The following is a 12,418-nucleotide window of genomic DNA, read 5'->3' as shown; positions in this document are numbered from 1 at the left end:
AAGAAAATCCGCAATTCAGTCCCATGCCTTTTCCACCTCTTGCTCTGTTTGAATGTTTCTGCATGTCCGGTCTCTATTGATGCAGAACGTCCGAATTGGATGAAACAAAGAGGTCAAATTTCTAAGATACTCCTATTTGTGTAATAAACACAGCTGAGAGACCGGACAGTGGACACCCACGGGGCTGGGTCATCCTTATACCGGACATATGAAAAAATCAAGATTTTTTTTTATCTTCACCTGAATATTTACTTGACTTCTGGTCTATCGGTAGCCTTTCCCAGGGTAATGAGACCGCCCATGTAGTTTTACAGTATTGGCAGTTCAGTATAGTTGTAGCCATAATGATCCGAGCGTTTTTCCATTCTACAGCCAGTTTGGCCTTGGAGACATTAAGGCCACACCGACTTAATTTTTTGGATGACATCCTCTAAAGACTCACAAACTAGTGCGCGCGGGCGAATAAAAAAAAATTCAGGCCAAAAATAAAAAGGCTGCTAAACCACAGGAATACACAGCTGATATTGTGAATTTGCGGTAGTACATAGCGACGTACGCATACAACAATTTATGAATCGTCACTCTACGTATGTACCAAGTTCTTGAGTCGTTGAGCTTCGATAGCCTGGTTTTCTGACTCCGTACTGTCGGCAACTACCATGGACTACCCAGGCCTAGAGCCAGGCCAGAGCCTCGGTGGACGTGATCTTTTTTTCTTTTCTTTTTTTGAGAACAGGCGAAAATCAATGCGCGCGTAGATGGCATCCATTAAATTTAATCGGTGTGGCCTAATTGACTGAACTACTGTCTATTCCAGACTGGGGTCACTCTTGTTGAAAAGAAGTTTGATCTAGGCCCGTTCGACTTCTGAATCCGGGATTTGTCGATTTGTAGGCATGGCCATGTTTCTTGGTTGCATATTTGACATAAACATAGACAGTGGGTTACAATAACTTTACAGTGACTTGATACACAGTTTATCAAGTCCGTTGGAGAGTTTTGATCTTAGAATCTGAAAATTGGCATGTAGTAACAAGAGGGTACCAAACACCTTAGCTACAACGTAAAGACAAAAGTTACTATACTTAACGAAGGATGTCTTACGGACTCTTGTTCACATTTTTACGCTCTAGCAGTCGTTTAGGTGTAAAATATAATAGGAAAATGAACCTAACTATTGCGAATATTCAAACTCAAATAACCAAACCCATTTGTCTCAAGCGGCAAGGATCTTTGATACATTATGATCACGCATCAAAGGGTGGCTTTGATATCTATCTTAGAAACTATTTTGGTAACTTATGATAATGATGGGTGTGGTTTGCTTTGGTGGCTGACTAGTCTGATGCGGGATAGCACTGATCTTTAAGCAAAAATAACGCGGGGTCGTATGGCGTAGCGGCAGCGTTCTCGACTCGGAACCAGAGGCCCCGGGTTCGAGTCCTGGCATGCCACCGATCTTGTGTCCTTGGGAAAGGCACTTTATACGACTTTCCTCACTTCGCTCAGGTGTAAATGAGTATTGTACTGTACTGGTGGCGGCATTAATATAAGTTGAAGAAACTTGAGTGTGCCGTCACCACGTCTTGTGATTACATGTTTCGGAATATGAAAAAAAAAATAAAATAAAGATCCGACTGTGTAACGGGCTCCGCGCCCCGGCCAGCGGTGGCTCTGCGTCCGCACAGTGCACCGATCGACTACGTTGTGTTTTTGCAACATTTAAAACGTCTGTAGAAAAGGAGGCAAAGGCTTAAAAAGGTGCGCTCCTAGATAAAAGCACTAAACGTAGCGAAACCACGCATAAAATACCATGTTAGTGACAATCACACCCGCTTAGAGATTAGAAAACCGAGGCCCAACCAGTTTCTTAGTCCTTGGTCTAATACAATGACCGTCGGGTTGTGTGGCATAACAGAATGTTCGACTCGTAACCAATAGGTCCTGGGTTCGAGTCCTGACATGCTGCCGATCTTGCGCCCTTGGGAAAGGCACTTAACACGACTTTCCTTACTTAACTCAAGTGAAAATGATTACTGTCTGTGTTGTATTTGTTCTATGTGTGGTACACAACATCAGCATCTGCTGCCTTTGTTCCACTTGTATTTTACTGTTACAATTTAAATAAATCAATTAATGCAATGTAGCAGGCTTCGGGGGTCTTTTATGGACGTATTACACACGTGCCTTCTGATTGTATGAAGGCTTTTGTCGTTTGTTTAATCGTCAGCCCTCAACATTGTCTGCTGACTCTGCTCTCAAGATTCATTTATAAAAAAAAAGACACAATTTCCATTTTGTTGCATTTTTTGTTTTCTTCACAGGTTGTCTACGAGTCAGGTAGGAACCATGAGGTGCCTTCTTATCGCTGCTGTCGTCATCACGTTGCTAGGCGTGGCCCTAGTGACGTCAGACCCTCTCCACAGAGAACGCCGCCGGCCTTCAGATGAACTGTTCTATCAGATGTGGGGCATCACGCCACCAGGTAGGAATATTAATTTGATTAACCTTTATTACTAGTAATCTTATTAAGATAGGAAGAAAATGTAAAGAAATGAAAATGAAGAGTTTATTGTTATTCGCCCTACCAAACTTTTGCCTAGCATTTTTTATTCGCACGCTCGCCTCAGTTTTTGGGTTCCCAGAGGATATCATCCATATAATCGAATCAACATGGCCTAACTTTAAGAAAGTAATAGAATGGAAGATTAATCCGCGTAAACGTAGCATACTACTAGTAGTATTTCTCTTTTTTATTTGGACCCACCCTTACTATTACTTAACATGTCAATAATTACCAACATATCGGCAGATGGACATCAACGGAAGAAAAAGAAGTGGATATCATTATGTGACCGTTAATTTTAGCTTATATTGTATGACAAATCAAGGGTAAACCTCTGTTTGAACGTGGATAAAAGGAGACGAAAGATGAATAACATAATAACAACTCCAAGTACTTCACAGTTGATTTCTTGTTTTCTTTTTAGCGAAGACCTACCGCCGTGTGTGTTACCACACCAACTGGTCCCTTAACAAGTAATGAGAAGAAATAGCACTTGAATATACACATCTGAGAAGCTAAACTCACACAAATGAATAAAACAAGAAAATCGTAACAACGTCAAGTACTTCACAGTTAATTTCTTGTTTGAAATTCCTTTTTAGCGAAGACCTACCGCCGTGTGTGTTACCGGTATACCACACCAACTTTACAACACTCTTAACAAGGAATGAGAGGAAATAGCACGTCTTGATGTTCCCAGTTGAGAAGCTACATTACAAAACAATGAAAGAAACAAGAAAATCATAACTCCAAGTACTTCACAGTTAATTCCTTGTTCCCCTACAGCGAAGACCTACCGCCGTGTGTGTTACCACACCAACTGGTCCCAGTACCGTAACGGTATGGGTAAGTTCTACCCGGAGGATATCGACGCCACCCTGTGCACACACATCATCTACTCCTTCGCTAAGCTGGTGAACCACCAACTCGCACCGTTCGAGTGGAACGACGACTCCACCTCCTGGTCCAAGGGGATGTACGAAAGGTTCAACGAGCACGTAAAGGTAAGGATCCCCGTCCACTATACTTTTATACTTTTTTTTATGTTAAGGCCATGTTGATTTGATTATATGGATGACATCCGCGCGCGCATGAATTTTCGGCCGTTTCAAAAAAAAAAAAGTTTTCAACCATACTGTAAATTGTACAAAACAGTTGCAAAATGAGCAAAAATATACCTTTAGTTACAAAAAAACCATACCAATGTCGTAGAATGCCAAAATCAAACGAAAAAAGACGAAATTATTAACAAATGAACTCGAAGACTAGATTATTCGCCAAAACATATATTCTGTGCCATTTGTTAAACCTTCAAAACCACGTACATTTCATAATGAAAACAATTTTTTTTTTTCAAAACTTTTTTTTATTCGCACGCGCGCATCAGTTTTGGGGCTCCCGGAGGATGTCATCCATATAATCAAATCAACATGGCCTAAAAGAGCATTATGCAACATTTTTGCACCAGAAGTTAAAATTTCTTATATGAATAAAAATCTTATGTGATTGAAATTTACTTCCATGTTTCAACATATTTGTGTATTTATCTCACATTTCTGACATTCTGGCTTGGTGCTAAAAATGCCAAATTTCAGGCGCACTTAGTTTATGGCACCACCACTAACTACCAAAATGTAAACGAACATAGCTAATAACATCTGTGTCTCAAGCTTTGAAACACACTTTTAAGACGACACATTTGGCACCTCCATTTATATATTGTGATGTACAGTGTTGAAGGTTAATGCTGAAGGTAGTGAGAGGGATCGAACCATTACAAAAAAAATGTTTCAGTCATTTCACTCATTCACCGACTTTTCACCAAAATGTCGTGCCCTTACCCAACGTTGCCATTTATATCACCATTTTACCAAAGAGAGAAAACCCAGAAGTGAAAACTCTCCTGGCCGTGGGAGGGTGGAACATGGGTTCTGCACCGTTCACCGCCATGGTGGCCACGGAGGCGAACAGGCGCAAGTTCATCACGACCTCTATCGACTTTCTGCGGAGCCGCAACTTCGACGGCCTTGACCTGGACTGGGAGTACCCTGCCGCCCGAGGCAGCCCTCCCGAGGACAAACAGAGGTTCACCGCACTTATAGAGGTAGGCTGTTTTTCTTTTTCCCACAGTCATTTGTGTACCTCCGTGAAAAATTGTATGTTATATTTTGTATGTTTGTTTGTTTGCGTGTGTGTCTGTCTGTGTTTGCCTGTCTGTCTGTGTACATGTGTACATGTGTGTCGTCGATCGCGAGATACCTAAATTGGATCGGTTCGATGGATTGGATTGATACATTTTGTATGTACATGTAGGGTGTGACAAAACTGGAAATGATTAGATTTGATCTTCATGGTGGTTTTTATACGTACTTCAGCAGAACGTCCGGATTTGATAATTGTTTGTTCGTTGAGTTGATCCTTTGTTTATTTACGAGCTATTCAAACCGGACAGCTGACCGCTTTTTATTGATGCCATGAGGGAGGAGGTCAGGGTAAAGCAAACAAGATACAAGTTACATGTTTAAAGTCCTAACAAATCTATGAACATAATGAATCAATTGAATATATCCATACACATACATGGTACATTTGTAGATTGAAACTTCATGCTGTAACGTTGAATATATTAAACTCCTCAGCAGGCTTTTGGGTTGGACTTTTTCGGCATTATGTCCCAATTTTGAATTGGGACGTATTGTATGGAATATATTGTATGGGAGCTCTGATTGAAGTCAGCAAGTCATTTATAAGATGTCACTGCATACTAAGTCGTGTACAAAACTGTATGTAGCATGTGGCGTTAACAACATAGTATATAGAATTTGACATCTAACATACATCCACCAACATCGTGCGTGATGTCACTCCACGTACAGGAGACGATGGAGGAATTTGAGAACGAGGCCGCTGTCAGTGGAAAGCCGCGCCTCCTGCTGACCGCTGCCGTCCCTGCAGGGGAAGATAAAATACACAACGGATATGACGTCATGGCGATAGCTAAGTAAGTATTTATTCACGTTTGAAATTGAAGAAGTCGAAAAAGTCTTTAAGTTTTACTTCTCTGTGACTACTATATAGTAAAGGCTAGCATAATCAAATCTATAATATCGTATTACAATTAAAAAAGGGCCTAGCAAGCCAATTTTAAATCATGGATTTCACTGCCTTTTCAAAATGCAAAACAATATGTTATGCATGTGTGTGTTTTGCTGGTCCGCAAAATTTAGAAAACATTCTTTTTTACAAAAATTGACATTTGGTTTTATTTCAGTGAACTGGACTTCATCAACCTGATGACCTATGACCTGCATGGTTCGTGGGACCCCGTGACCGGGTTTAACGCCCCGCTGTACCCGGCAGGAGCCGAGACGGGGGACGCCGCGAAACTCAACGTGGTACGTCTGTATGTACGTATGTATGTATGTATGTTTGTATGTATGTATGTATGTATCTAATGTATGTACAGCTATATATGTTGGAAGAAATTCGAGGAAATGAAGAAAAGAAGAAAGTTAACTAAATAAGAGGAATCAAAGAGGGATTTGAAGGACGGAAAAAAAGGAAGAAGAAAGAAAGGATGTATTTGTGTGTGTGCGTGTGTGTACATGTATAATTGTATACATTTATATATGCATGTATGTATGTATGAGGGAAGAGTATGTTTGTGTGTGTGTGTGTGTGTGTGCGTGCGTGTGTATTTGTATTTGTATGTGCGTATGTGTGTGCTTACAGTGTATGTAATGCATATATGTATATAATACTATATGTATGGTTGCATTCATACTTGGGCGTAATAATATGTATGTATGAAGGAAAGAGAAAACGAACAAATGGATGAGGGAAATAACTTTCACTCTGGACGCAGGAATTTGCAGTGGAGACGTGGATCGCTAGAGGCGCTCCTGCGGAGAAACTGAACCTCGGCATCGGCACGTACGGGCGATCCTTCAGGACCAGCGGGAGTAACGGTCTCCGCGCCCCGGCCAGCGGCGGCGGTGCGGCCGGGCAGTTCACCGGCGAGGCGGGCTACCTGGCTTTCTACGAGGTAGATCTTTTGCTACTTACTTCACTATAACGCCTGTGTCCATAGCAACTCTACATTGCCTTCTGACCTTCAAGCGATACAGGAACGATACGGGTTTGGTCAATATCCACCTTTCCGAACTGTTTTATTATGATAAATTTTGCCCAACATTTTCTGATGACTTCAGTGCTAAATAGAAACGTCTAGACATTTCTAATCAGACATGTTTGCTTGCGAACTATCTGTAGTCTAGTTTACATCATGCTGAAACCTCCTTTGAGCCTAATACGATCCCATAGGTACAAAAAATGTCACAGTATGTCAGCAAAGGTGAACCACGTTTATTTGATATTTCAACTGACATTCAAGTTTATCATGAAAGTTCATCTGTGTTGGTAATTACATGTTTAAAGTTAAAACATTTGGTCCAACACAAAAAGTTCTCTTACCTAGAGCTTTCGACCAGTCACTCTGGTCTTCCTCAGTAGACTAACCCAGTGAGGCTTGTCACGTGGGTTCTTTGAAGTGTGACGTCAACACTGGGTCAAAGGTATCTAGTAGACGATGTCGGCCTCCGTCGCGGTTAAGTGAAGGGTGGTGGGCCCTGATGTAAATAGACATTCATATCTGTTGTGTTAACTTCTAGTGGTGTATTTCAACAATGTAATTTAACACATATTGTCGTGAGTTTGTTAAGCATGCATATACAGTACAAGATAATCATGATGTATATCGCTTTCCAGATCTGTGATATGCTCAACAACGGCGCCACGCGGGTGTACGATGAAGAGCAGCAGGCGCCGTACGCCTACCTGGGGAGTCAGTGGGTCGGGTACGACGATCAACAGAGCATCGCCGCTAAGGTGAGCAGGAAAAACAACTTCGCATCACACTACATACACACTGCTAACATATATCTGGCCACAATTTCATATTATTGAGATAACCTGATAGATTTTCGAGTGGCCAAGGCAATAGGTTTCTGACAGTCAGTTTTTGGGAAATTTAGTAAATTTGGTTTATTTAAACATTGAAATTTTCAGGTCTTTGGTCTGAATATAGGGTTACCAGTTAATAGATGAACATGTAGTAAATGGTACATTCTTATACCACTGCCATGTTGTACCTGTACCTACCTTGTCAACTTGACCTGTACTTAGCTTGTCGAAGGGCATAAAAGTACCACAATGGTCCTATGATAATTCATTCATTATTAGTTACAACCAATGGTAAAGGAACTGAAATCCACCAATGACTGAAGCAGAAATAGAATTTTCTCTTCATCTCTATTCATCGTTGCGTATTCTAGTCCATCTCTTTAGTACCTTCATTGTATACCAGTTTATAATAGCAGCTGCCTCAATTGCTTTGTATATCATTTCTGTCGATTTTTGTGATCTTGGAAACTGCTTAATAGTTTGAATTAAGAAGAAATGTGTTCACGTGTTTCTTTTTTTCCCCTCTTCTCCAATAGATCGCATTTCTGAAGAAAAAAGGCCTGGGTGGATCTATGGTTTGGGCCATAGACGTGGATGATTTCCGTGGTGAGAAGTGTGGTCAGGGTCCCTACCCGCTCATGACCGCCATCAAGAACCTGCTGGAGGCGGAGGAGCCGACTGAAGCGCCCACGAGCAAGCCTCAAAACACCCCGGCGGTGACCGAGGCTCCCTGCGAGACGCCAGAGCCTGACTGTGAGAGCGAGGGAACAACCCCGCAACCCCAGCCACCGACCAAGCCACCCACCCAGCCGCAGCCACCGACCAAGCCACCCACCAAGCCACCGACCAAACCACCTACCCAGGCACCCACCCAGCCACCAACCCAGCCACCGACCCAGCCACCAACCCAGCAACCGACCCAGCCACCGACCCAGCCACCAACCCAGCAACCAACCCAGCCACCGACCCAGCCACCAACCCAGCAACCGACCCAGCCACCGACCCAGTCACCAACCAAGCCACCGACCCAGGCACCGACCCAGTCTCCAGGTGAGTAGATCGGGGTTGGTTCTTTCTTGTTTCATCAAGATGAACAATGATTACACAACATATTGGGGGCAGGCAGCCATTAGTGAGTGAGTGAGTGAGTGAGTGAGTGGGTCGATGATAACCTGTAACCGCCATATATAATACTAGTATATTTTACAGTCTAAATGTACATAACATTGTTATGTTTACCGAAGGAAAACATATTGTTTTTGCTCTATTTCTTCTTCTTCTGTTCAAACACTAACCTCTGACCTGGCCGATGGCCTCTTTTGCGACGTCTGTCACTATAGTAACTGGTGTTGGGTTACATAATGTTGCAATTTCATAGTAGGCATTTAATAATTTTTTTTTTATTGTCCAAACAGTACCCGTGCAGTCGCAGCCTTTATACGGCTGAATTGGTGCAGGGTATCACATAATAATCAATACAAATCATAACAATTACAACAATCAAATAATACAAATAATACACATATTTGTTCCACAATCATTTTTGTGGAACTGTCGCAAGGGTCTGTGCGGCTGCCATTCGGCGCCACAAGGTGACCTCAATACGACTTTCCCCAACCGAAGTTAGGTACCCATTCACACCTGGGTGGAGTGAGGAAATTCGTGTAAAGTGCCTTTCCCAAGGGCACAACGTCGGGGCGCATGTTCAGACGTGTCCCGGGTACGACTCGGAATCGAACCCGGGTCTCCCGGTTCACAGTCGATTGCTCTAACCACTACACCACCCGACGCCACATTTAGACTCCTGTCACCATATACATGTACATGTATGTGAAAGTGTTTGTAAGAATTAACAGGGCAGACCATATCCGAAGGTATAAAACATCATACACCAACACAGGGGACAATGCAGTACTCGTTTTCACCCAAGTGAATTCGAAGTGAGAAAGTCGTGTAACGTGCCTTTCCTAAGGGCACTAGATCGGTGGCATTTAAGGACTCGAACTCTGGACCTCTATCTGATCTTGGTTACTGTTCTACCTGATGACCATACTTCATTGACGTATGTTTATCTGACGTTTGTCCCCACAGCTGTTCCCTTCACCTGTGAGGGACGACAGAACGGGTTCTACCCGGACCCGGCTGACTGCGCTAAGTACTACCAGTGCTGGGCCGGGCGGGAGTTCCACCGGCCGTGCGGGGGAGGCACGCAGTGGAACCAGGCCATCAAAGGGTGCGACTGGCCCCGTAACGTCGACTGTCAGGCTCAGAGCGCTAGCGTCCTCACGGGCGGAGCTCAGAGTGGTCAGTACAACTTTTTAGTCTGTTTTCTTTTGTTTGTTTGTTTGTTTGTTTGTTTGTTTGTTTGCTTTAAGACACATTTGTTTAAATAGTATTGGAGGGAAGGTGCTTATAAAGCCCTTCTCTTCAAGAGCATTAATTGATAATAATGTAAAAGTATTACAATAAAATAACAGAAACACATGGAAAATACAGAATGACACGAAAATAATTACAACGACAATCTACATGTACCTAGCTGTTTGTTAAAAATGTTTTTTTCTTATAACCGGTGAACCGACTTGTAGTTTTACGTTCTGTCGGAAACGACGCCTCTAACAAAAGCTGGGCACTCATTAGAAACTAGTAGTAATGTAGTGAACATATTGCTCCAATGTCGCTATCACTCCAAAGTACACAAACATTACTGTTAAGTCGGTCTTTTTGCCACGCTCAAACATGTGCATTTCACATTTGTTTCGCTAGGTGAGGCCTTCACCTGCCAGGGCAAGCCGAGGGGAAAGTACCCTGACCCGGAGAACTGCGGGAAGTATTACCAGTGCGGGTGGAACGGCAGGATGTGGCACAGGCCGTGCGCGCCGGGAACACACTTCAACGCCGCCACCGGGGGATGTGGCTGGCCTCGCGACGCCAACTGCCAGGTTCAGAGCGGTCGGTAGAAGGCGCTTTCACGACTTCTGTCGCCAGGATGACATCCATGCATAACAGCATCATAAACGACACGTTAACTTCTTCATTTGTACCTCCTTTCCACTAAGATGTTGTTACCATTGAGCGAGAATCCATATCCATCTATTATAGTGCGTTCGAACGGATTTTATCGAGAAAGAAGTGCCTTTTATAATGTCAAAATCTTTTGAGTCAGATTTGTGTGTTTTGTTGTCTTTCATATCGTACTCTTACATCGATAGTTTATATATAGTTTATAATGTTGTAAGTCATACAAATAAAAAAAGAATTGGTAGCTCATTACGGTTTCCTTTCACTGGAATGTAGTGTTAACTGATAACTAAAATGCCATAACTGTTACTATAATTGTGAGTTCATGTAACCCCTAGTAACTAATAATCGTCCAGGTTTTATATATCAGACACTTTGAAAAACTGTGTATGAAATATGTCTCTTTCAGCACCAACAGGCATGCACAACTAGATACACAGGAGAATTTTTCTTGTACATTTTTCAGTGTGGTGAAATTTTAATAGAAACTGTTATTCTTGGTGACTTTAAGTAAACATATTTTATAGTGTTTCTTTGCTTCTGTTGAATACAATATTATGATTCATTTTTGCAGATATCAGAGCTATATCTATTTGCTTTCTGTGCTAAATAGTAAATCCAGAAAGGGAGACAGAAAACTTATGTTTTGCACATATGTTAAAAACCTAAGACGAGTTGCTTACTATGGAGCTGACATATTCTTGTTTTAAATTTAGCACATAGCAAAACTGTAATGTTGATTACCTATATATAGTTTTTACGGACTTTAATATGAAATCCAAGTGTATTAATAAGAATCTCAAACAAATAATCATGGATCAAAATTTAGCGTTGGGGCGTAACAAACAGTTATCCTAATATAACATGGAAGAAAGTACAACAATATCACAACGCATTAATCATATTTACGTTATATTTATATTTCAGTCCCTAACTAGCAAACTAATATCTATTATATTGTATGTGTCAATGATGTCATGGAATCCTGAATAAAGCCATACAAAACAATGTGTGCAATTTTTATTGCAGTTGGAATGGTGTCCTTACATAATACAGTCATTCTATTATTATTATTATTCCAACATGTAATCACCAGACGTGGTGACGACACACTCACAAATTTCTTCAACTTATATTAATGCCGCCACCAACACAGGGAACAAATACATTACAGGACAATGCTTATTTTCACCTGAGCGAAGTGAGGAAAGTCGTGTAAAGTGCCTTTCCCAAGGGCACAAGATCGGTGGCATGTCAGGACTCGAAACCGGGACTCTTAGTTCCGAGTCGCGCACTCTGCCGCTACGCCACACGACCCCATACATTCTACGAGATTAACGAATTACAAAAAAAAAAGAAAAGAAAAAAAAAGGCATTGAAATGCTTTAAAGGAATCCTTTATCTATTCTATATCGTAACAGACAGATAACATGCCCAGATATAAAAAAAAAGTATAAAAGTTCATGAGAAAATGTACAGGTGTAGCAAACGTCTGAAGGTCGGCCAGTTTACAAAGGGAACAACTGTGCCCTTTCTCGTGTAAAGTCCTTCATAGCAATCCGTCAAAACAATAGCATAGTAAACGTGCTTTGGTGTATACTTTTCTACGGTCACTGCACGCGAAATTGTATCTTTAAGAACAGGGTCACTCTTTCAAACTCGAGTCCACGGATGTATTAGACCGCGAAACACGCTGGTGGGAACGGGGTGTTAAAGAGGCAATATATGAAAGAATGTACAACCCCACCCTCAACAGGGAAGGGGGGCTACGGGTCGATCTTTCCGGCACTTGGGATTTGGCACTCCCAGCCCCGAGGACAGACAACACTTAAGCTCCTGTCCTGTAATACAGGAGCTTTCAGACTAATT

General features: G+C 42.0%; 1 protein-coding gene across 1 annotated transcript in view; it reads left to right on the top strand.

Annotated features, from left to right (window-relative positions):
- LOC109468277 (probable chitinase 3) overlaps nucleotides 1–12,418 on the top strand; it is a 47,516-nt gene that overhangs the window by 1,924 nt on the left and 33,174 nt on the right. The window contains exons 2-11 of the mRNA XM_019766533.1: nucleotides 2,325–2,485; nucleotides 3,353–3,570; nucleotides 4,443–4,670; nucleotides 5,443–5,567; nucleotides 5,838–5,961; nucleotides 6,432–6,611; nucleotides 7,334–7,453; nucleotides 8,065–8,578; nucleotides 9,620–9,832; nucleotides 10,295–10,480. Of these exons, the coding sequence (XP_019622092.1) occupies nucleotides 2,350–2,485; nucleotides 3,353–3,570; nucleotides 4,443–4,670; nucleotides 5,443–5,567; nucleotides 5,838–5,961; nucleotides 6,432–6,611; nucleotides 7,334–7,453; nucleotides 8,065–8,578; nucleotides 9,620–9,832; nucleotides 10,295–10,480 (2,044 nt within the window). The 5' untranslated portion in view covers nucleotides 2,325–2,349. The remainder of the gene's footprint in view (nucleotides 1–2,324; nucleotides 2,486–3,352; nucleotides 3,571–4,442; nucleotides 4,671–5,442; nucleotides 5,568–5,837; nucleotides 5,962–6,431; nucleotides 6,612–7,333; nucleotides 7,454–8,064; nucleotides 8,579–9,619; nucleotides 9,833–10,294; nucleotides 10,481–12,418) is intronic.

This window comes from Branchiostoma belcheri, unplaced genomic scaffold, assembly GCF_001625305.1.
Source record: "Branchiostoma belcheri isolate BF01 breed outbred unplaced genomic scaffold, Haploidv18h27 scaffold198, whole genome shotgun sequence".
Classification (NCBI taxonomy): Eukaryota; Metazoa; Chordata; class Leptocardii; order Amphioxiformes; family Branchiostomatidae; genus Branchiostoma; species Branchiostoma belcheri.
The sequence above is the reverse complement of the archived record's forward strand: the minus strand, read 5'-3'. Positions and strand labels throughout refer to the sequence as shown.